The sequence below is a fragment of the Tasmannia lanceolata genome, unplaced genomic scaffold, assembly GCF_043159265.1.
Source record: "Tasmannia lanceolata isolate RefF3 unplaced genomic scaffold, GAP_Taslan_0.1 ptg000006l, whole genome shotgun sequence".
Lineage (NCBI taxonomy): Eukaryota > Viridiplantae > Streptophyta > Magnoliopsida > Canellales > Winteraceae > Tasmannia > Tasmannia lanceolata.
Window position 1 is genome coordinate 3,268,793 of NW_027518683.1, and position 25,171 is coordinate 3,293,963.

The 25,171-nt window shown below is 39.9% G+C and overlaps 3 protein-coding genes across 4 annotated transcripts; 2 read left to right on the forward strand and 1 right to left on the reverse strand.

Moving 5' to 3' along the window:
* Positions 1-40: 40 nt before the first annotated feature.
* DUO3 (Homeodomain-like superfamily protein) lies at positions 41-15,000 on the forward strand. 2 transcript variants are annotated; one of them, XM_077381592.1, is made up of 8 exons: positions 41-1,632; positions 1,732-2,077; positions 3,815-3,899; positions 5,158-5,214; positions 6,177-6,236; positions 6,337-6,555; positions 6,651-8,333; positions 14,366-15,000. In XM_077381592.1, the coding sequence occupies exons 1-8, from the start codon at positions 225-227 to the stop codon at positions 14,930-14,932; spliced, it is 4,425 nt and encodes a 1,474-aa protein (XP_077237707.1). In that variant the 5' UTR covers positions 41-224; the 3' UTR covers positions 14,933-15,000. The 2 variants fall into 2 exon arrangements, with proteins under 2 accessions (XP_077237707.1, XP_077237706.1); XM_077381591.1 differs by having other exon boundaries at positions 42-1,632; positions 14,363-15,000.
* Positions 15,001-16,432: 1,432 nt separating this feature from the next.
* On the forward strand, positions 16,433-18,390 carry LOC143878227 (Peroxidase superfamily protein). Its single transcript, XM_077380530.1, has 4 exons — positions 16,433-16,841; positions 17,109-17,300; positions 17,482-17,647; positions 17,804-18,390. Exons 1-4 carry the CDS (start codon positions 16,605-16,607, stop codon positions 18,223-18,225), a joined length of 1,017 nt encoding a protein of 338 aa, XP_077236645.1. The 5' UTR covers positions 16,433-16,604; the 3' UTR covers positions 18,226-18,390.
* A 269-nt stretch (positions 18,391-18,659) lies between these two features.
* On the reverse strand, positions 18,660-20,120 carry LOC143878228 (putative fasciclin-like arabinogalactan protein 20). The gene has a single exon (XM_077380531.1). The coding sequence runs from the start codon at positions 20,094-20,096 to the stop codon at positions 19,053-19,055; it is 1,044 nt and encodes a 347-aa protein (XP_077236646.1). The 5' UTR covers positions 20,097-20,120; the 3' UTR covers positions 18,660-19,052.
* Positions 20,121-25,171: the final 5,051 nt, after the last annotated feature.

A 25,171-nucleotide genomic window follows, 5' to 3' on the forward strand; every position in this document is an offset into this window, starting at 1 on the left:
AAAGGGAGAGACCACTATAAGAACGTTGGCAAAAGGAAACATCTCTCTCTCTCTCTCTCTCTCTCATGGTATAATAAGAACACAAAAGAGAAAACCAAGAACCAGTTTCTCCATTTCTAGAGCTCGTGCGATCCTTTAAAAAATCAGACGACTTGAACGATAAAAAAAGGTGCGATCGATCTCAACCTCTCTCTCTCTCTCTCTCTATATTTTTCTCTGCTATAATGTCACCATCTCCTTCAAATTCACACCCCACAGAGGAAAACTCTTCTCGAAATCATACACAAACCCTAGAAAACGAACTGGAAAAAGAGGAAGAGGAGGACGAAGATGAAGATTTCGATTTCAATCCCTTTTTCCGATCAACTCCCTCCCCAGAAGCCTCTTCCAGCTTGAGTTCCGAAAACGAGGGTTTCCAAAACAAAACAAAAAAAGCCAAATACAACGATTCAGAACTTGTAGATTTGTGGAAACAAAAAGAAAACAACAACGATGATGATGAAGAGGTAGTAATGCAATCTGGATGCAATCCAATTAGGGTTTCAAAAGACGATATCGAATTAAAGGAGAACACGGAGTCTAAAGAAGAGGCGTTTCTAGGGCAGGATACGGGAACGGGAATAACACATTGTGGGGATAATGAGGGTGTGGATAATGTGGAGGATCCGATTTGTAGGCGTACCAGAGCTCGGTACTCCCTCGCCAATTTCTCGCTGGATGAATTGGAGGTGTTTCTTCAAGAGACGGATGACGATGAGGACCCGCCGAATGTGGATGACGAGGAGGAGTATCGGAAGTTTCTTGCGGCGGTTTTACTGGGCGGGGATGAAGATGGGAAGGTGGCATGTGAAGATGGGAATGTGGATGATGATGAGGATGAGGAGAATGATGCGGATTTTGAGATTGAGATTGAAGAGGCATTGGAGAGTGACGTTGATGAAAATGTTAGGGTTGGGATTGGTCGAAAGAGGCCGGTGACTCGACAAAAGAGGATGCAGAAAGCTTCTGATCAGAGTAAGAAGAAGCTTCTTGGACAGGCCAAGATGCCTTTGCGTCCTCTATTGCCATCTGTATCCAAAGCACCAATGGTGCCTTTAGATAAGACTGCTCTTACTTGCCCTGCTCCTGTCCCACGACCAGGGTCTATGTATGGTTTTACTGCTCATCAGATTGGGCAGCTGCATTGTTTGATACATGAGCATGTTCAGCTTCTTGTGCAGGTCTACTCTCTTTCAATTCTCGAGCCTTCGAAGCAACACATAGCAAGTGGTATTGAGAAAATGATCTTACAGATGGCTGATAAGCGCGAGGAAGTTTTAGCCCGGAGAAAAGTTCCCTATCCACGTTTTTGCTTTCGCCCTCCTTATATTCACCCTTCAGTATCTGAGGAACTCCCCAAATCGCATCGAATGCAAGAAACTGTGATTAATAGAATGCCCATTTCGCATAATGCTCCGTCTGTGAGTGAACCCGATGAAAGACACAATGAGAATTTTCATGGTAGGCACTTGGGTCCTTGTCAAACCACTGAAAATTCTGCGTGGCAGCCTTTAGTAAGCGAGCCTGTCTCATCTGTTCTTGATGTAGCTCCGCTTAGCTTACTCGGGAGATATTTGGATGATGTTTCGACTGGTAGGTTGCTGAATTGGATTTTCGTATTTTGCAATGTTTATGCTTGTGCATGGGTGTAACCTCTGTATGCTTCACATCTATCCACAATTGTTTCCACAGCCGTACGTGAACATACACAGCGTCATGTGGAAGCTTCATATGCAGATGGTCATTTTGAAAGAAAACCTCTCTTCCCCTTTCAAAGTTCTGCCTCCATCAATGAAGCAAGTAATGAATACAGTAAAGCTTCATCACCTTCGCCTGGTCATCTAGAACAACAACCCAAAAAGACTCTGGCTGCCTCACTTGTAGAAAATACCAAGAAGCAGACTGTGGCTCTTGTCCCAAAAAGCATTGCCAAGTTAGCTCAGAGATTTTTCCCACTTTTTAATTCAGCACTATTTCCTCATAAGCCTCCTCCTGCAGCTATTGCCAATCGGGTGCTTTTCACTGACTCAGAGGACGAGTGAGTTGCATTTTCTTTTATGATTTCTTTGATGAGTTCATTCATAAGATGTCTGGCATTTTACTGCTTTTTGGTTCATGTTTATGATACTCTAGCTGTTGACTGTTAACTTCAATATCAAGCAATTTATGTTTGCCGCTATATCTTGATAATTTTTATTTTTTGAAAAATTCAATGTATATTATAACTCTAATTTCAAGTCTCCTTAGTATTTCTGATTGACATGCTACATGCTGATCAATAGGTGGTTAAAAGACTATATTATGTTCTTAGAAAATATCCTGTTTACATGGAGCTCATTTGCTTTGCTCCAAAGATATTCATCTTATTGCATTGAAAGGTGACAATGCTGGATGAGTTTGATCCTCCTCTTTATTTCTTCTTAAATACCTGAACCACTTCTATATTTTCTGTGCCTTCTATGTTCTCTTTTTCTTTACATATGATACATGCTTATACATGGAGCCATGGTTTTAAATTTCGGATCAGCACCGACACCGAAATCTGGAATACCCGGAAAGTTACTTTATTTCATCCAAAATTCCGTTTTTCCGAAATTTCTTCTGAAATTCCGAAATTTCAACCCAAAAATCTCAATTTTTTTAAATTATATAATATTTTTCCCGAAGGGGAAACGCTGGACCCCTCAGGTTTATCTCTTCTTTCACCCATATCTCGAAGTCTAAGATACAATCACTCCCTTCTCGTGTGCCGCCTATGCCTTCCAATGAATCGGTGTGACCCTTCCTGCGATTACCCAATGAAGCCCTGCCACTCGAGATCATCGATATGGCGTTTCACAGTCACCAAGGCTCTACAAGAGAGCAATTAGGTCTATCATGGCCTATCCCTAATAAGAGTCACATTTGCGAGGATAGGAAGGGATTCATCTCTACCCGTTCATGCCCTAACGCCCAGTTGATATGACACTCATTAGGTCTTTTGCACTGATGCGGACAATTGGTAGGAGACACTTTCAGTGATCATCTACTCAATATCAGATTTCGGCCGAAATTTCGAAATTTTGGTTTCGGTGAGGTTCGAAACCAGTACCGAAAATGAAATTTAAAACCATGCATGGAGCACTAATAAGAGAATAGGGATTAGACTACTGCAGGTGTGCCCGCATATAGCCAAGCCACTGGTGAACTTTGTTCTTGTCTGCTTTCTGTATGGTGGCATAGTGACAAATATTTTCCTGAACAATTTATCAAATTGGGTATTTATTACGATAATTTCAAAAATTGACTTTTGTTGTAATAAAATAAAATAAAATAAATTATGGTTCCTTGGTGAACATGGACCGTCGATTGTAACGCTGTCCAAATCATAGGCAATCTGTGGATGATCGACCTTCAGGTAGTATGATCTGTATTCTGTCATCCCCTTGGACTCGATTGTCTATCTGTATCATCTAATACTTGATCCGAGGGTCCGTAATGCGCTGATCATTGATTTTATGTGCTCCACCTACGAATGGTGTAGATGCACTGCACCTGCATCAATAACTTTAACCAAAACGCAAACTAATGAAATGTATGGATTGTTAAAGACATGCATATGTGGTCTTAGTTCTTCTGTTGTTAATGACATCCATTACTCGATGCTACCCTTGCTCTATTTATGAATTGTATGGGCATGCTACTTTTTCACTTGTATACTTCCTGATAACTGTGCTTTTGATCTAGTTGAATTGGGTTTTATGATTCTTATGTTTTCATTTTAAACACGATGTAGATTATTAGCGATGGGATTGATGGAATATAACAATGACTGGAAGGCAATCCAGCAACGCTTTCTTCCGTGCAAATCCAAGCATCAGGTTGCTTCTATTTTTAATCTTAGTAAAGTATTTCCTAACCACTTACCCATAATCTCTAATTTAGTTTTGCTTCAGAGAATTGATTACTTAAATTGATTATATATTTCTTCTTCATTTTTAACCAATCAATTATGTTCTGTTTATCCTAGCACTTTTTTTGACCCCAACTAGTTTGGGACATCAGCTTAGTTGAGTTGAGTTATCCTAGCACTTTTTTGCATCATTTTTAAATTGTCTTTGTTTTGTAATAGCTGTTGCAATAATCCATAATTTATGAATTTACTTCTGGTTTTCCACCCTCTTTCTGTTATGGAGTGTAGCTAAAACACTTCCTGTTGGTGATTGGATATGCATGCCCATAAGCTGGTTTAAGGCTGGAACACCATGGACTTAAAACATCAGGGTATGCTTGTGATGCATATTCAGCGGTGTTCGTGGTGAAAAAAAAAATTGTTTCAACCCCCGGTTGATACTTTTCTTTTTCCTCTTTCCACTTCCTTCTGCAAATTCTTTTCCCCTACGCCGTGCCATAGTTGTGCTAATTATATCAACATCATCTTGTTCTTCATCTTCTTTTTGTTGTGGTACTCCATATGGGTTACCAACCTCTGCTCTAACTATTTTTTTACCTTTTTTATTTTTTCTTATCTTCTATGAGTTTTCCCATTCTGCATTTTACAGTAGCATTTACCTTCTTACATGCTGTTATTTCGCTAGGAACACTCGTTAGATGTTATTTCAATCGGGTTCTGCCTCATCCCGATATAACTTTATCACAAAACATGTAAATTACTTTATTTCATGGACCTGACACCACTAATCCATAAGCTCATGCCAGGTCATCCCATCTAGCGAGTGTTGTGATTATCTAAAACCATTATTTTGTCTGCTATGTCTTTTGTTGCTCTAGTTGTCAAAACACAATTTTTTTTATAAATCAGACAAAGTAGAGCTTAACTAGGCACCATATCCTAAGTGTTTTTAGTTTATTGGATTGACAAGTCATGGTTTCTTTACTTTTCTCATGCTTTTGGTTAAACTATGGTTTGGTTGATGCCCTTTTGGACTGTGTATGTATTCTTTCAATAAGAAATTATATTGTTTCTGTTACTATTTTTCGAACTAAATCGTGAAAGTAATCATTGTCAATATTTTGGATTGTTGTGGGGCCAAGAAATACATTAGAGGACTTGTTTATCTATGTGGTGATTATGTATGGATGCCAAATATTTAACCTGTGGTACTTCTTCTATTGTAGATCTTTGTCAGGCAGAAGAATCGAAGCTCTTCCAAAGCGCCTGAAAATCCGATAAAAGTATGTATGTTTTTTGCCATATATCAAATAAATTATCTCTATATTATCATTGATTTTATTGATTTTTAAAGGATTTTGTGCATTTTACTTATGTACCCAAATACGTTAACCTGAAACTGAGAGGGATTTTCTTCATGCCATGTATGCATTCGACCAGATATGGAGAAACTGGATCTGGTAATGAATATCCACTGCACATTTATCACTTCGAACATTAATAAATCCTTCCCTCCTTATACCTTGGGAAGCTGCACCATCTCTCCACCCTCGTCATGTCTTTCAGTTTGTGGGGTTCGATGTCTTTTGAGATCCATGTTGAATTCACCTCCAGATCCAGGGAAATCTTATTCTAACCTGCCTGCATTGCTGCCACATGGACCTTCCACCTCCCCACACTAGGTTCCAATGTTCTGCACTAGTAAGGCAGCTGGAGAATCATCAAGAAAGTAACTGGCATTTCTGATTTCCAGCATTCTATTTACCCATCATTTCTTCACCAAATGAACACTGCTCATGGGATGAGCCAGATATCCCTCAACCTAAATAGAGGGCTTTCTGCCAATTTGGGTTAGCAGTAAAATGCATTCAAATAGTTGCAATGTGTCATACTCTGCCTGAATGGGTTAACATTTAAAATTGTGTAAGAATAATTGTATCACCCTGTACATTTATGTGTTTTCTTTCAATGAGATGATCCTTATAGTAGCATTGCCTATTTTGTAAGTTTAAAATAGTAGAGGTGGGTAAGGGATTGTTAGTTTCTGGATTTGCTTTAGAACTTACCTGTCTGCATATATGGATTGTGCTAAAATTTGAATTCCAGCTTGAGATTATATTTTTCTTTTCTGTTGAATACTTCCTCCCCTGGCAAGTTGTATTACTCGTTTGCTTTTTCCAGTAGCTATTTCCATTTCCATACCAAATGAGCTAATGTGCCATGTTTACTTCTTGTCTTCTTGTAGGCAGTTCGACGGATGAAGGCCTCTCCCTTGTCTGCCGAAGAAAAGGCACTCATTCATGAGGTGATTTAATTGGTCTTCTGCACACTTCTATTTTTTGTTTAAAATCTGCCTTTTGATATGTCATAACCTCAGTTTATCAATTTTCTCATTACCATTCTAGGGACTAAAAGTCTTAAAGCTTGATTGGATGTCAGTATGGAAATTCTTTGTCCCACACAGGGATCCCTCTTTACTACCCAGACAATGGAGAATTGCCCTTGGAACTCAGAAGTCATATAAAACATCTGATTCTGAGAAGGAAAAGCGTCGTTTATATGAATCAAGGAGAAGAAAAAATAAAGCTGCTTTGACCAATTTGCAAAATGTACCAGTAAAAGAGGTGAGTTTGGTTAATTTCTGTCTGACAAAAGGATAACAGGGTTTAAAAGCTTTTTAAGGTCCTCATCATATTTTATCTGAATGTACGATTACCAGGTCGATAACGTAGATGTAGTGGTTAATAGTTCAGATGATAACATGGACGATGAGGATGAAGCATATGTGCACGAAGCATTTTTAGCAGATTGGAATCCTGGAATCTCCAGGCTCTTGTCTTCTGACATTGGTCTCTCAAGTGTTAACAATAGCAATTTGCAATCCGTTGGTATAATGCCACAAGAGGGTACTCATTTCGGTGAAAAATGGGCTGGGTTCATGAATGAATATGGAGATCCTCAGAAAAACATTGCAAATCTGCAACATCTCTCTCATTTTACACATGCTAGATCTAGTGTACCATACACTCTTACTTCCAACCAACTGGCTTCCAAGCCCTCCTACGTCCAAAAGACCATACGGCCATATCGAATGCGTAGGCGTAGTGGGGCGCAGTTAGTCAAGTTAGCGCCCGACTTGCCCCCTGTAAACCTACCCCCATCCGTACATGTGATCTCTCAGTCGGCTTTCAAAACCTACCATGGGGAATCATCTTCTTCCAAGATTTCTGGCAGTGGGACTGACAATATGGCTTTCAAAACCTACCATGGGGAATCATCTTCTTCCAAGATTTCTGGCAGTGGGACTGACAATCTGGTTTCAAGGCTTCTTCATGTTGCAAAGTCAGTAACCGCTCCCTCAGGAAGTGCTGGAAAGAACAGAAATGTACTCCCCAACATTCGTATTGAAAGTCCTTGTCAACAAGATCCAAGAACCTCCTCGAACCAAGATGTCTCTGCGGATAATGGTGCTGAATTAGATATGCAGATGCATCCTTTACTGTTCCAAGCCCCTGAAGATGGATGTTTTCCTTATTTTCCGATAAATTACAGTGCAGATGCCTCTAGTACATTTAGCTTTTTACCGGGAAATCCACTTCAGGCTACCCTTAATCTCTTCCGTAAGCCGCAACATTCATTTAGCATCACTGACCGCTCCTATCCGGCTCTAAAGTCAAAGGAAACACTGTCAAACTTATGTACTATTGACTTTCACCCACTCTTGCAAGGAACTGATAATGTAAATAGTGACCCAGTGATTGTGTCTCCGGCAATTCATCCGTCTTGCAATTCAGAATCACTTGAAGACAACTGTGCTCAAATTTCGAATCCATCAGCTTCTTTCCCAACAATGCAGCAGGTGGATGATGATGGGTGGACTGCCGCTACTGCGCCTAACAGCCCTAACGTAACGGCAAATGAACTGGATTTGGACATCCACTTGAGTTCTGTTGATTGCAAGGGGAAAAGTATGGGAACCAGAGGTGGGGCGGAGCATAACATTAACAGATCAAGTATCGTTTCCCTGGAGCACAAAACTATGGAGGAAAGCCATCGGGCTAATGTCCAATCTTACCACGATAAAGAAAATTGTCCTTTGACTTCTATTGCAACTACTTCAAATGTGCATTCCGGGAAAAATACTGTTAACACAGACTTGCAGACAAGGGCTTGCAATAAAACACATGTAGATGCTCATATGGTGTTATCGAGCAATGCTATAAGCAAATGTACGGAAGATAATATAGGCAGCAATTCTCTTCCGGAAATCGTGATGGAACAGGAAGAATTAAGTGATTCTGATGAAGAAATTGAAGAAGATGTAGAGTTTGAATGTGAGGAGATGACTGACTCAGAAGGAGAGGGATTGGATTGCGAACAGCTTGTTGACATGCAAACTAAGGTAAATTAGTTACTTATATCTCATTTACCATTAAAAAAAAAAAGTTACTTATATCTCATTGTTCTGGTTCTAGTGGGAGGTTTCTACTTTGATATATGAAAAAAATATTTAAAAAAATTAGAAAAGAGCACAAAAAGAAAAATCCAATTTGTTGCTACTTTTGATTATCGTTGCATATTTACACTATTATTACTCGATTGTGACTAAAGCCACACTTTTTGCTATTTATTCATTTGTAGTGACACCACTTATCTGTTGCTGACTAGAAACCTTGATATAGGCTTTAACTTTATTCTTGTTATGCACAGAACTCCTTGAGCAAAATTTTGACAAAGAGTAGAAAAATATAACATTTTATATGTCTCCATTGTTTAGTTTGGCAACATAACTCCTCAGATTTTAAGGGAAAAGACCTAGATACTCCTAATGTTAATCATAGCTCGAAAATTTAACTTAAAGCATAAGAAATATTTTAGAAGTCTAGAATGTCTTCTTTAGGCACTTGAATGTTCCCAGAAAATATCTTCCTTTAAATAAAAAACTCCAACACACTTTTTTTCTTGGATAGGTAAGATGGGATTGAACCTCCGACCTCAAGGTTGAAAACCAAAGCCTTAACCTATTGAGCTAGAGGCTCAACCTGAAACACTCTTCATGGAAGATTTTGGGTTCATGGGTGAATGAAAGAGAAAGATGTAGAGTACTAGAGAACATCCCATTGAAAAATACCTTTTCAATATTAAGCAAGGTTTTAGGTTCTCTTATCCTCACAGGATAAGAGGGCGAGCCTTGGCGCAACGGTAAGGTTCCTCCATTGTGACCTGGTGGTCACGGGTTCGAGTCACGGAAACAGCCTCGCTGCAAAGCAGGGGTAAGGTTGTGTACATCTAGCCCTCCCCAGACCCCGTAATGGCAGGAGCCTTGTGCACTGGGCCGCCCTTATCGTCACAGGACATGACGAGGAGTCGCTACTATGTCTTAGATTTGAGTTGGCTCTTGGTTTGGGGTAAGTGGGAAGAGGACTGCATACATGGACTTTTTACACTTTGTAATTGACTCCTAGGGCCAAGGAGAATTGTATGTGATGTCCTCTTCGGTGGCTTTGGGTCTCCAATTTTCTCTTGTTCATTAGAGATTCTGGTGGGATCACTAATTGGACAAGATCTGATGTCAAGCAAAGTTGATGGATAGTCATCAAGAGTGTGATATCTTCTCGAATACCTGGAATCATAGCTGGACTAAGTTTCTTGTGTTTTGAGTCTTAAACTCTGGAAAACATGACATGGCGAGTAGTGACAAAATTCTCATTGATTGAACTGGAAGCAAAAATGTCCATCCATAATGGTTCAACAACGTCAAACACCTAGTGACATGCACCTTCGCGCGCTATGTCTGATAATTCAGTAGGTACCACATATCACATATAATTCATGTAAAGATTTATGCATAATACGTACAACACAGTTCACATGCAATTCATATAAATATAATTATGTAGCACATACCGATATAGTATACCACTAATACACTTCTGATTTTGGTTTTAGTATGTATTTTGGTTTCGGTATGCATTTCGGTGGGGATGGAAACAGAAATATTTCGGTAGTTTCATGTCGGTTTTAATGGAAATTTAAAAGCATGGGTACAAAGCATAAAAGCAGTCAAGAGTGCAAGCCGTGTTATTGCTGATATTAGAGTGGAAATCATCTCTTGGGCAAAAGTAAAAAAGAGAAGGGGGCCATAATCAATGTATGAACTTCGTGTTTGCTAAAATTCTCGCTCGATGGTGGAAGTTACCCCCATCCCTTGTTCAGATTTGGATATCGGGTCAGTGTTACACTGTCGGAGTTGAAGTCTAGAACAATGGACCTCAGTTGGGCTCCGACATTGATCACTGTGTGACCCGGATCACCAAAAATGGCGACCCGGGCGATAGGGAGAGATACATAGAGAGATGGGACACTTTGGTGGACTAGGAAAAGAGACTTGCACAATAGTTTATTAGTTTGTTCATGTTTTTATTTCAAAACTGGGTAATTATTTTCAATTTGCTTTCATTTAAGATTGAGAATGGAATATATGTTGGTACTTAATTTAGTGATATTTGGAGATCTTTAAATTTTATATATTATAGATTGGATTGAAAATGAAAATTTCATTTTCAATGTATATGAATGGCATACACGAGGTTTTTGGTTTTGGTTATTAAATGTATGTAGTATGGATTATAGAATGACATTCTCATAAAAATATATGAAATTATATATAATAGAGTACCAAAGTGACCCGGATTTGCGCTCCAAAGGACCCGCTAGCCGAAAGAGCGAACCGACTTAGCCTACCCTCATCGTACCGCGTACCGGCTACCATTGTACCCCATACCCATTCCTGTACCGCGTACCGGAATGAACCGCGTTCCAGGTAACCTTGGTCATCCCACTGTCCGGGGCTTCCACCCCTCCCGGAGAATGGCCCCTGGGGGAACTGTATTCCGAATCTGGAAAGGCTCCCGTCAGCGCCGGTGACGAGGCTATCACATCTTTCGGAAAATCAGGGCAGGGGGACCGTTGATTCTATGGGGCCCACTTCGTTGAATTCAAATTTCATCCATTTGCTGAAGTGTCAGGACATCTGCAGGGTAATGCTCCTCCCCCCTCTCTATCTATTTCTCTGATTGACGACAATGCCTTGGGATTATCAAGTAATCATCCTAGACTAGAATGCCCTTTACCCTCTTTATCGGGTCTTACTAAGAGAGGTTCCAGGATGAAGCGGAGTATCCTAAACAACCTCCTAGGTGTGCTAGGCGCGCCAGTTCCACACTTACCTTGACCCGGAAGGGCAGATTTGTGAAGTCGAGGAAAGGTCTGGGAGAACTAGGCCTGGGACTTCTGGACTATCTTTTCCTGGGGCATTTCTGGGGTCAAAGTCCAGATTTTGAAAGCCGAAATCTGGTCTTCCAGGGAAGCAAAGATCTAGAGCGGAAATGTCCGGCCAATATGGGGGGTTCCCTTGTGGAAAATTATCCATGAAAAAAGCGGATGCTCCCTCGAAGCTCACTTCAGAAGGGTTGAAGGTTAAAAAGGTAAACATTGGGAGTTATGGTGGGGGTCCCCCTGCTACCCAAGGTATGTGTCGCTTGTGGATGAAGGGGTATCCCAAGCCTTAGGCTTGGGAGTATTTTGAGGGTGCTTGAAGAATGTGATAGCGACTAGGAAGGTTATAATCACCTTTATCCTGACATCGGTACTGTGGTGATGCTGCCAAATGGAGGAATGCTTATCCCTATTTAATGAAAGGAGTGACCGAGATATCTGTTTTGGGACAAGCACCTAAGGTATTTCAAAAGTTTTGATTAAAGTATTCATTTCTTGGGGTTTTAATATATCATGGGAAGTCGAAAAGGTCTATTTGTATTGGGATGGATGGCAATGAGTACTACGGCGCCATTAATGCCCATTTATGGCAGAAGGAGATCTTTGCACGCCATATCAAGTGCGAGTTTGGAGACCTGGTCCATGGTCAGTAGTCATTCTGAGGCAGTGTATCACCGAAATAGGAAAAGCCAACTTCCTCGCCTCTTCGCTTTCCTTCAAAATAGTAAGAGTGAAGGAAAAGCTATCACACCAGAATCCAAGATGGAAAACTTGAACGATACATCCATTGCTCGACCTTCCTCCTCGAGTCCCATGGTATTGGGTCGGAAGAGGAAACGGTCTGTGATTTACTCAAGATGGAGGATTCGTTAAACAGGATAAAAGCTATGGTTTACAATGAAGTATTAGCTTCCAAACTATCGCCAACACCGAGAGAAGTCATTAGGGACTTTTTGACGATACAATGAAAGCTATTCAAAGAGGTGGCTAATAGGAGACCGGAAGTATTTTTTAGTGTGACTTGGTCGCGCAACGTTAAAGAAACTCATTCACCCATGCATAAGCATCCTTTCTTTTCTAAGGTGGTGGCGGATGAAAAGAACTTGAGACTTTTTCGGTGGGAGGGAGATAAAGCGTCGGGGATCCAGAGATTGGAGGCTATGATCAATCGGAAAAGGGCATATGAAGAAAAGGAACCAATTGATGAGGAGCTCTCGGCTATCAGTCTCGATGAGGAGGTCTTCGCTTTTGAGATTGTTAGGCTTCTGTCAGACTTACAGAAATGCTCAACATAAGGGGAGCTTTCCAATAATAGGTAATACAGGTTTTGATAAGTCCTGGTTTTCTCATAGAGGTAATTTGTTCAAATGGTTATAGGTATCAGAGGATGTAACTTGATGAATGGGAAAGTGTCAAGGATTTTTAGGATTTTTTGGTTTTTTGGCTTTTCTTATGGCCGAGTAATGACCCCCTGGATCCCAGACGTTGTAAATATGAAAGGGACTGTGGTCCCTAACTTCTGTAATTCTCGTTTGAGTTATAATATATATTTGTCACTTAAAAAAAAAAAAAGGTAAAAAAGAGAGTTCCATATGGATTATCTGACATTCTATGAAACTTGTGGGCGATAATATGGGACAGAACTATACGGACGAAACCGATGCCAAATGGAAGCCACCTCCCTCAGGTTGGGTCAAACTGAACTTTGATGGGAGCTCCATAGGTAATCCATGTAAGGCTGAGATTGGGGGTCTGATAAGGGATGAAAGAGAATCAACCATCATGTCCTACTCATGGCGAGTAGGTGAATGCGATGCAAATGAGGCAAAAGTAAGAGTCCTTTTTGGTCTTCGATGGGCTTTTGAACATGATTAGAGGCATATAATTGTGGAAGAGGACTCAGCTAATGCAATTAGTTGTGCTTCGAATGCTTTAAGGGACCCTTGACGGATTCAAGGGCTAATTGCTGAGATCTTGAACCTTATACGAATTTTGGAACCCAGGATTGAACATAGAAGAAGATCGGCTAATGAGGCAGCGGACATCTTAGCAAAGGAAGGAGTATTTAGGGAGACCATGTTGGTCACTGCTTCCTAAATTTAACTAATTTGGCAGATTCTGTAATTGCTTTAATTTCCGCATTTGTACTTGGCGTGGGACATCTTGTCCCCACCCTGATTATTAATGAAATTGTCAATTTTCAAAAAAAAGAAAGCATAAAAGCAGTCATAGTACAGAAACCTGTCACATACCATGAATACAACGTATAAAAGTAGAGAAGCATGCCCTATGTGAACCTTCAACCATTTGATTCCTTCCCTTGCAAATGTATCCGCTTTTTTCATTTGCACTTCTTGGAATGTGTCCAGAGGAAAGATATAACTGGTCACTCAGATCCATATTTTGTAGAACAGCATTTGATAACATCCATGGCCCTCAGGTCAACCTTCTTTCGTGTTTTCCTGCAATGTACTATGTAGATGATGTTTTTTAACCTGATTAATAAACTCCTGTTACATATCCTAAATTTGGTAATGTCCCAACAATTCAATTACCCTCAAGCAATAATACAGTGAATAAAACTAATAAAAAAAAATGCGATGAATAAAGTACAGTACAATGTGTCCCTACTCAAATCTATACACGATAGGGATGTATGCCGATGGGACTATGGGGCACCGTAAAGTTCCTTCATTGGTTAGCCTAACTCTTCTGGCACCTGAGTTTCCACTAAGAATGGTATGTCTCTTACTTCCAGATCAGCCTATATAGTGAATTACTTGTTTTTATGGCTCCACTTAATTAGCAAACCCCTTTTCAAGATTTGAAACTCTTTTTTCTTTTGCAAGATCCTCAATTAGCTGCAACTGCTTGTTCTATTCTTGTTCTCCTTTGGTGCAACATAAAGCTTTAAGCATCAGATTCATGAAGTGGACCCTCAAATGCATTACTGCAATTGAGATCATTTACTATTATTTTTTCATTTATTACTTCCAGTTCACTTTTTTTTAGTCTGAATTTTTAAGTATTGCAAGTAATCCATCATTAAATTGTGTTTATATTGCAATATCAATTTTGAAGAATCTGTGAGCTAGCTGTTGAATGATTTGAAATTTGTGTTTTGGACTAACTCAAAATCACCCTTCTAAATAGGAGGTTGCAACGGTCACGTCCGAGGAAGGAAAAATTGTAACCCACGAGGAATTTAGCAGTAGACCAAAGATCACTGACCAACAAAACAACATTCGTGTTACTAAGGGCAACATGCGGCCCTGTAAGCTAGGATCAATGGGCCCAGGCAAAAAAAACACTGGAAGTTTGATTCAATTGGATATCATCTCAGTATCTTCCTGTTCAAAACAGAAGCGGGAAACTGGGAATGAGGGGCATCAAACCATCGAAAATTCTGGCAATGGAATTCGAGCTCGCCCTAGCAGAACAAGCAAGAGGAAGCCTAACAAGGACATTACATTGCAGCCTTCGGAAAAACCCCAGCTCCATTCCAGTGCTGCTTCTGTGGAATGCAACAGTGTCACTTCGGCAAGACAACCCAGAAAGCGCGCCTGCAGGACAAAATCTGTATTTCCTAGTTGTGAAAATATAGTGAACAGCCCAAATAATGTTGGAGGGGGCGATTTGATGACAACCAATGTGATTTGTTTGGAAACTTTGCCGCCTGAAACAAACAACCAAGCAAACACAGAGCCCGAGGTTATGTTCTAGATATCTTATGTAAATATTTCCTCATTATAATGTTGGGAAGTAGTTAATTATTTCCTTCCGTTTATTCATCTCTCATGTTCTTGTATTGCTGCCTTATATTTCTGTCTCGTGTGGTTCCCACCTCCTTAACTAGAACCACACGATCATCCTGATCGGGCCTTGATCAAAGGGTTAGGATCATTGGACCTGTGGAGAGCCGGCTAATGAAGAAGCTTAGGCCCTATTCATTTTGGATTTTGAGAATTCATTTTGCATTCAAAACTGATTATTGGATTCAAAATCAATTCTTAAAATCCAAAACAAACAGAGCCTAAGCCTAGAATTTCTCATTTGTCTTGCCCATGGACACCCATCTTCCTATGTTATTACGTATACTGTTGAAGCTTCCAGTGAAATTTAAAAATCATTTTAAACATAGCAATTTCACGATGTCATGGGGTCATTAAGTTTGCATTACCATGTCGATTAAAGCTCTTTTGATTAACCTGAGTTTATGAAGAATTAACAAGCATGCACCAATCACTATCTAAGTCAACTCCTTACTCACTCGAGTTCACGAAAAATGAACTGCATCAATCATTGACTACTCTGCGCGCACTCTTTTTCATCAGAGATTTCACACGTGTGCTGTTGGATCCAATATTTTTCAAAAGGTACAGTGGAGCCCACTTCATATGATGACCCACCATTCATCTGTTGGGTCACATTATAGAAACATGTACAGATCGGAGGGTTAGGATCGTACTGTGGAGATGACTTACGGGACACACCCTAACCCAAACTTGGTTGAGACCTCATGACCAAAATGTTAGCCCATATTCCCATTACTCTCCATTTTTGTTAGGGGTGCAACTCGGGTTGGGTCGAGGCCAACCCGGCCCGACCCGAGGAACGCATTTTCCCAACCCGATTTCCAACCCGACGAGGTTCAACCCGACCGACCCGAGGAACCCATTTTTCCGACCCGAGTTCAACCCGACCCAACCTGAATTTTAAAGCTTATAAAATAAAATAAAAAATCATAAAAAATGTCAGGTTTCACTCAGGTCGGATTGCCCAGACCCTCAACCCGATTTTTTTCAGGTTGAGCCCGACCCCAGTTGCACCCCTTATTTTTGTTTTAGCCATCCGTTATACGTAGGCCACCAAATGGGTAGCGGCCATGGCATATTTAATTCAATGGTGGGGCCCCACCTCTTTGACTAGTTCTAATCACTGAACACGTGAAGCTGCATGGTGGAAGAAGTAGGAGAGCTGCAGCATATGTGGGGAGGTCTAACGGAGCTTTCCCTTTCATTTTATGCATGCTTGGAAACAAATGGATGACTTGCTGTTATTAGAAAATAGTTCGATACACGTTTCAAGACAGACATGGGGTGGATAACTTCTAGACAAATTGCCTAAGAGAGCTGTTTCTTATACGATTTGAGTACTCGACATTTCTTATTAGCTTCCTATACTAACAGTATCGTAATTAGTTTTATCAAAATCTCTTTAGAAAGGTTTGGTAATTTAGCTTGGAAGCCACCACCTACTCTGACCAACATTAGTTAGTTGCATCTCCTTTGACTCTCAAAAATAAGATAATGGAAATCTTCTATCCTTGTTACTTATATCTCTCACCTTTCCCCTTCCTTTTCTCCTCATCCCCTCTCACTATCCAATAGAGACAATGGCAGTTTCATCCAATTCCCCTCTCCTCCATTACCTAGGTTTAATCTCTGTCATTATTAGTATTTTCTATACTAGTTCAAATGCAGCAGAACCTTACCTGAGCTTGGACTATTATTCATCTTCATGTCCCTCTGTACTGGAGACTATCAGGTCTGAGATGGAATGTGCTGTCTACTCTAACCCTCGTGATGCCGCGTCTATACTCCGCTTGCATTTCCATGACTGCTTCGTTCAGGTCAGTGAACCTAACTGCCGATTTTCCGGCAGCCATTTGAACAGTGCAACGAAAAATCACAGTTAAATATTGGGAATTGATACCCAAGCCCCCTTGTTTTGATAGGTTCCCTAGGTTTTTATTCTAAACTTAACGTTCTGTCTGTTACAACTCCAAACAAGCTGCAAGTTTAGAGTAGAGTGTATCAATCAAAACAAGGTGGTGTCTGCCTTAACTGTTACTCATTACTGAGTGTCACTAATGGTGACTTGAATTTCATTGATGCAGGGATGTGATGGATCGATACTACTAGACGACACGATCACTCTTCAAGGGGAAAAGGAAGCATCACCAAATGTAAACTCTTTAAGAAGTTTCGAGTTGGTTGACAGGATAAAAAACAAGCTCGAGTCTGAGTGCCCCGGGATCGTTTCTTGTGCAGATTTACTCACCATTGCAGCCAGAGATGCAGTACTTCTGGTAATGATGTCTGAAAATTTATCTCGTAGAATGATTATCTAGATTAGGATGAGTGAACACAAGCAACAAATTAGAATGTCTAAGAATTTTGAAGTATTAACCCATAAACAGGAGAACACATAGAGACCGGATCAATTCTTATGAATCTGAATTCAGATATGGGGCTTTTTAAACTACACAGGTTGGAGGGCCCTACTGGGATGTGCCACTGGGTAGAAAGGATTCTAAAAGTGCAGGCTTCGCTCTAGCGAACACAAACCTTCCTACTCCTGAAGAGAGCCTTGTCAATCTCATCTCCAAGTTTCTCTACCAAGGCCTCTCAGTCACAGATATGGTGGCTCTTGTGGGTATGCTCCTCACTGTTTTCGTCTTTCTTTTATTTTGCTTTTCTCTCATATAATCTAAGCTTCTCTAGATAAAAGGTAGAAAAAAGGTAAAAAAACAGGGTTTTGCTAAAATCCTAGAACTTAAGAGATCAAACAATAATGATGAAAAACCTGCAGGTGCACATACTGTCGGGCTGGCACGCTGCGTGAACTTCCGGGAAAGGATATATGGAGATTTTCTGGCCACTGCAGAGAAAGATCCCATAACTGAGACTGATCTAAACAATCTGAAATCTGTTTGTCCAGTTACTGGAGAAGATGACAACACTTACCCAATGGATTATTTTACTCCTAACCTTTTTGACAATTCCTTCTACCACCAACTGCTGAGAGGGGAGGGTCTATTGAATTCGGACCAGGAAATGTATTCTAGCATGTTGGGGTTCGAAACAAAGGATCTTGTTCGGAAGTACGCAGAAGACTCGATCGCTTTCTTCCAACAGTTCTCAGACTCCATGGTGAAGATGGGAAATATTACCAACCCCGAAAGCCTCACTGATGGGGAAGTGAGAAAGAACTGCAGATTTGTGAACACATGATCTTTGATTACCAGTATTGGACTTATTCTTCTATTCTAATAATTGTACACAAGGGGAATCTTATGAGACACTTGTGAAGTCATATTCAGCAATTATTTGTATGCCTTATCTCTACTATCATCCATTCTCTTGGAAATTCAAATCATCTGTTATTGATTTCTAGTAGATACAAATTCTCAACTTTTTTTATTTTTATTTTTTTTGGATAAAAGAAATATTTCTTTACCCCCACATATAGAGTTCTACAAAGTAGAAAGTTACAGCTACACTATCCAAGCAAGGATTATAGATAGTAGAGATGGTGGAAATCCTTCTTGGTTACGCAAAATAAATAAATAAATAAATAAAGAAAATAGGTATTTCTGGAAGAAAAATCAAGATGGCAGGACTGCAAAAACACTGAAATTCAAATTCTCCAAAATAGGTATAACAATTCTGATGTATGATATAAAATATCCAAAAATAAATAAAAAATAGATTGCCAATCCTCACGATTGGGCATCAAATGTCTGAGTTATACTGAAATAGGCATCAAATGTCAAAAATTTCCAAGCAGATGATCTTTTCTACACAAACTTTTATTGAACATATGACAAGTCCTATACAGATTACTGATGGACATTAAGAATACAGAATCAAGTGTTTCTCACAAATCTTCTTAAAACTCAACTAACTGCAAACCTCCATCGCCTACAGAAAAAAATTGAAATTGAATCTTTATACATTTACTGTGACAGTATTCTTCAGTTTATCAAGAATCAAGACAAAGGAGGCCATAGATCTAACCTCAAACAGAAAAACGGCAAAGAACTTATAGATCAAGACAATTAATGTCCTAATTCAGCATAATCCGAGAACTTGTCCTTGTCATATCCATGAATACCAGAGAAAGAATCATCAGACTGGTTTAGATATACCTGTGCTGTGAGCACCTGGCGAAGGCCATGAACGACGAGCAATTCACCGTAATACATGTCTGGAAAGATGACCGGAATTCCGTTCAACACCAAGATATCACCAGATCTGGTGACATTGATTGAAAACCCCTTGGAAAGAGTCTGTAACTCTGTTTCATTGTTCAAAAGATCCAGATCTGTCCATGTAAGCCTACAAGGAACGACGTGTTTCTTAAAGAATGACACTGAATCACTGAAATTCTCAAATCTTTGAGTCAAAACAGCATCCATGGGAGCAAAAACTGTAATTTTCATCTGATCTTGAAGCTCTAGCAATTGCGCATCAAGAAACGAAGACATCACTGAATAATCTCTGGATTTCAAGAGCTCCGAAGCTCTGTAGAAAGAATCAGAACCAGAAAGAGAGCTATCATACAAATACGGAGGCATACAGGACAAAGGATCAGACCTAGGGCTTTCAGATGGAGCTGAATCCGTTGAGATCTGGAATGAAGGATCAAAGAACCGTTCAATACCGTAAATAATCAAAGATCCGTCGTCATAGATGATCGAATCATTGATCTTGACGTTGTTTAATGAGATCTCGCTGTCGGAGGCTAAGGTAGTGACGATTAGAGAGTGATTTTGGAATAAGGTGGGGATCGTGGCTCCGAATGGGAGAGATCTGAGATCTTGAAGTGTGAATTTGAAAGCAGAGAAGTGGTATTGAAGGAGATTTAGTGAAGGTTGGCCAGAGCTTATGAAAGCATTGTCTGAAGGAGAGAAGATTGTTGTTGAAGAAGATTCAGGAATTAGGGTTTGGGAGGTGAGTTGTAGAGTTAGGGCCATGGAGGTGAAGCCGGAATTAGAGAGGATCTCGACGGCATTGGGGATGGATTCGGATGAGGGAGAGATGGAAGAGGAGGGAGAGATGAGGGAGAAGAAGAGGAGAGAAAGGAGAAGGAAAATCGCCATTGATGGGTTTCTTGGAGCTTTTTTACTTCGTATTCTTTCTCGAGTTGCAGAGAGGATGAGAGGGGTTTGGGGGTTTAAATAGGATGGGAGTCTAAGCGGGAACGATTGTCACGTGGCGGGTTGTGATAGGGAGGCGGGTTGAATGTCAGTTAGGGAGGACGGGAGGTTTTGTTAGGTTTTTAGTGAATGACGAAAATAGCCCTAGTAGAAGGGATATATTCTCCTCATTTTGATATTTTATTCCCTGAGCCAGCCCCATCTAATGTATTTATACTACCATTTAGGCTTTTACACTACACGAGGATGGCCCAAGGAAGAAAAAGAGGCTAATATATAATTTCCCCTAATGGAAGCTTTTATTTAGTGGGACCACGGCTTAAAACTAAGGCCCTCTTTGGATTGAAAGAAAAAAACATTTCCAAAGGAGAATTTTTCTTGGGAAATGTTTTTCTTTTCACAATTTAGAGAAAAATGGTATGATTATATGGTTAATTTAGAGGGATGTTATCATATATTGAAGATGAGTAGGTAAATGTTGTATAGGATTGGTTCAGCTTAGAGAAAGAATTTTCCACATTGATATTTCCTATGTCTAGAGACAATTTCTCTTGTCGTTTCTCCTTTTTTATTTCATATGATGAAAGAATTATATACATTGGAAAGAAATTTGAGGAAGTGAGAGAGCGAGTGTTCATGAAACAAATGGAGAGATGATGAAATGTTGTTTGTGGTATTGACTACTATTGAGTGGGGTTTTTAAGTATTACAACAAAGCTACTATAAAATAGACATAAATAAACAAAACATGAAGGGTATTTTTGTACTTTGGCCCTCTCCATTTTGATCTAGGACACTCCGTTAGATTTTTGTTTTGGATTTTGAGAACTGAGTGTGAGTCCAAAAGTGATTATTGGACTCAAAATTACATTTAAGTTCAAGTCCAATAATCAGTTTTGGATTCACAATTGGTTCTCAAAATCTGAAACAAACAGGGCCTAGGCCATTTTGGATTTTGAGTCAAAAATGTTTGTTTCACTCAAAATTATATTTAGGCCATGTTTGCTTGGGGTTTTGAGAATTGATTTTGAGTCCAATAATCAGTTTTGGACTCAAAATCTAAAACAAATAGAGCCTTTAATGTTTAGCCTGATAATAAATTTTGGACTCAAAATAGATTCTCAGGATTCAAAACAAATAGGATGGCTTCAAAACGGTTTCGACTCGAATTGGGTCTCCAATTTCCTCAAGTTAGGACATGTTAGTGTTGGGAAAAGCCAACTCGATTTAATTTTGGGTTAGGTTAGGGTTAACGCATTAGCTGACTTGAATCTAACCTCCGTCCTCTAATCTCAAAATCTTAGGCTTTTTTTTTTTTTTGGTATATGTATATTTTCTCTGTTTTGCACTAGGCTAACCTTAACCAAACCCCAATAACTTGACTTGATACGGAAAAAACAGGTTGACGGGGTTAGGGTTAGGCTTAGGCTGAGAGATTTAGGGCACGTTTGGCTACCATGAATTTTTTTCATGGGCCGATGAAGTTGCTAAAAATCAGGAAACAAAAAATAGGAAACTAGTGTCTCCAACTAGCGAGAAATGGCTAAAAATCATGAAACGAAAAACTCTACTATGGACTTTTTCTTGATCTTTAGCCACTTCTCACTCTCATCTCAATCGGCCTGAAATACCCCAAACCCCAAACGTGGAAACATTTTGGGGGAGAGGGTATTTTAGTCCCAAAATATTAAAATATAAAATGTCAATTAAAAATTAGAAATAAACTACTTTCCTAGTTAGAATGAGTTAGGGTTTTCAAAAGCTTGCTAAGTTAGGATTCTTAAAAGCAAGAGTCTATAAGTAAATCCTTAAGCTACAGACTTTAGAACTTTAACCCTAAAGAGAAACTTTGTGGAGCTTTTGTGAGAGGAAAACGAAGAAAAGCTTGGGAAACCATCTTCCAAAAGGTATGTAAAATACAATTGTGATTATTCTACTCTCTACAGAGATTTAGATCTCTTTAGAATAAAGATTATAGTATATTTATGGTGATTAAATCAAGCCTTGTGTTCTTCGATTGAAGAACCATTGATTAGGGTGGAGGAGAATTAGTTTTTCCTCGAAGATCGTTGCGTTATTTCGCGTTAGATGCCTTAATCAATTAAAGAGATTAATAAATCACTTGTTAAGGTATTTAACATGTTTAAAGGAATAAGCAAGAAGGGTTTGCGGGTAGAAAATCCAGAAGAAAACTTGTGTTCTCGTGGGTTTTAGAAAAACCCAAATCGCAAGGTTCGGACGCTCAAAGGGCAAGGGTCGGGCGCCCGAATATGAACACCCGAGAGGTATCCGAGAGGACAAAAATCTCAGAGGCGCCCGAGGGGGTGGCTCAGACGTCCGGTTCTGACGCCCGAATACACCAGAAGGATTGATTTTTTTAGAGGTTTTTCCAATAACTTTTAAGGGCACAGATCTGCCCCGGAGGACATAAATATTGATCCAAAATGTTAATTGGTGATTAATATGGACTGTAGGTGATACTACGCACTGATTTAAAGATCTTGTTCGTGGGAAACGATTCACACGAGTACCACAGGTGAGTAGACTTGTTCTACCACAATTATTCTACTTATTGAATATGATTAAGGGTGTCAATTTTGGCTCGGGCTCGGAAGCTCGCTCGAGCTCGGCTCGAAAAAAGCTCGGCTTGAGCTCGGCTTGAATCCTTAACAAGCCGAGCCCGAGTTAGGCCAAGCTCGGCTCGGCTCGGCTCGTTAAGGCTCGTTAAGAATTTAATATATTTAAATATATATATTATATATTAATATATACACTAAAAGGGTTGTTTAGGGAGTGAAAGGGGGAGGCAAAATATGTCACTTCTTTTTTGGAACCCCATTTGTTACATGGACCACCCCCCTAGTGTAAAAAGAGTAGTAAAAAAACACTAGATAGGGCTGTCCAGGGAAGATGAAGGGTGTAAAATTAATATAATTCGAGCTCGATAAGGCTCGCGAGCCTGGCCGAGCCTGACCGAGCCGAGCCGAGCCTGGTTCGAGCCCGAGCCGAGCTTTTGAGCTTAACGAGCCGAGTCGAGCCTGGCCAAGCTCGGCTCGGCTCGGCTCGTTTACACCCCTAAATATGATTCATTATGCAAAGTTTAAGCATGTTTTGATTGATATTGACTGTGTAATATACACGAGGGTCAATATTCATAGTGTGGTATTGATTCCTAGTTCGGATCTACCATATGCATGTATGTGCCAGTTAGACTTTTATAGTTACAGTTTTGCATCAGGACATGATGTTGTCCGAGTGAGGAAGAAACAATCAATGTCCTTTGAGACGAAGTGTTAGGCTTGGTTATTAGTGTATGAGACTTTTTCTAGACCGTTGAAGTAGAGTCACGGATCAAGCCGCAGTATCACCTTTCGCGGTATTTTTGAAGGTGAAATCTTGTACTAGATCGTTGGGATTCGGTTTCCTACGAGTTAGTAGACAGGTTCCGTTGGCTACGTAGTCTAGCAGTACTAGTCTCACTACACTAGGCAACAGGAGCAGTTATAGTTACAATCACAGTTACAGATACAGTTATGCATGTTTATATGCCAGTTATAAAGTTTGCTAGCTAGATTGATATGTCAGTTACAGATTTTACATATATTGCCAATTACTCTGTTTTTATTAATTTGTATTATGTTATTAGTGTAGACATGTTTATTTCACTGAGCATTAGCTCATTTCACGCATTCTATGTTACAAGTGGAGAAGAGTAGATGCTTGATTTCGTGGGCTTGGGAGTGAGCGAAGGCGACAGTTTAGGATTTATCATTTTCAATTTCAGACAGTAGTTTTAGTTGGAATGAACATCTAGGCGTTTAATTTGGTTTATTTGATGTAGTCCATTGGACAAAGATATTTTAGTTTCCGCATAGATTACTCTGATAGTTAATTAATTAGTTATTGTTTTTAGTAGCTCTGTTTATTGCATGGTTCTAGTGTGAATGCTTTACATATTCGTGGTTTAATGAATATGTGGCGCCGTTATGTGCTTAGACCGAAAACTCGGTTTGGGGTGTGACAGGCCCTCTCAAATTTCTCTCCTTCTCCCACCCGCCGGACCCCTCTTTCATCAATTGGAGACACTGATTTATCATGAAAAAAACAATTCTTGGCTGCGAGACATGGCCTTAGTCGCTAATTGGGTTAGGGTTAAACATCATACCCCCATGGTCTAGGAGGAAATGCCTCAATATGAGTCATATGACCCAACCAGGAGCGGAGCCACCGCTTGGGGGGCTTGTTGGCCACCCCCATGCTATATGTGGCTCTGCCCCTGGACCCAACCGGCCCTCAGTTGCTCCCCCTAATTATTGAGATTTGCATGCATGAAAAAGGCATTTCTTAGAGGACATGTTTTGCTAGTTTTTTTTTTTAACAACTTTTTTACTTTTTACCTTGAAAAGTAGTTAGAAAAATTTCCAGTTAAATGAAAACACAGGTTTTTTTTTTTTAGGGAAATGATATATACGTCCCTTTTTCTTCCCTTATAGTGAGAAGAGGGGTGGCACAGGGAAGAAAAAAAGGGGGCATGAAATATTAGTTTATCAAGTGGTGAGAGAGGAGTAGAAAGGATGGAAGGAGGCACCTGATAGTGGATAGGTGAGTAAAGTTTAAAAAGATGGGCCCTCACCATTGCCCATTGGGTAAGCTAATAACCCATGGGGAAAAAAAAATCCACGGTTGCCAAACATGGCCAAAAATCTTTTCCAAAAAATATGGGCGACTATTCTAAGAAAATTTGATTTTGCGGAAATTATGTTTCATAATTGTTTTTTAAGTGTAGCCAAATATACAATCCAACCAGCGAGCAAGGCCCACGCATCTATAATCAATGGACCACCTTCTAGGTGGGCCACAACTCAATAATAGCACTGATCAGATGATCTTAACCGTTCGATCAAGTACTTAGAGGCTTGGTGGAAAGAGTAACAGATAGTAGAGTCCAACTTGGGAGGTTTGTGAAAGAGTAAAAAAGGCTTGGAGTGCCCGATCTTATTTCGGTGGAAATGGCTCTA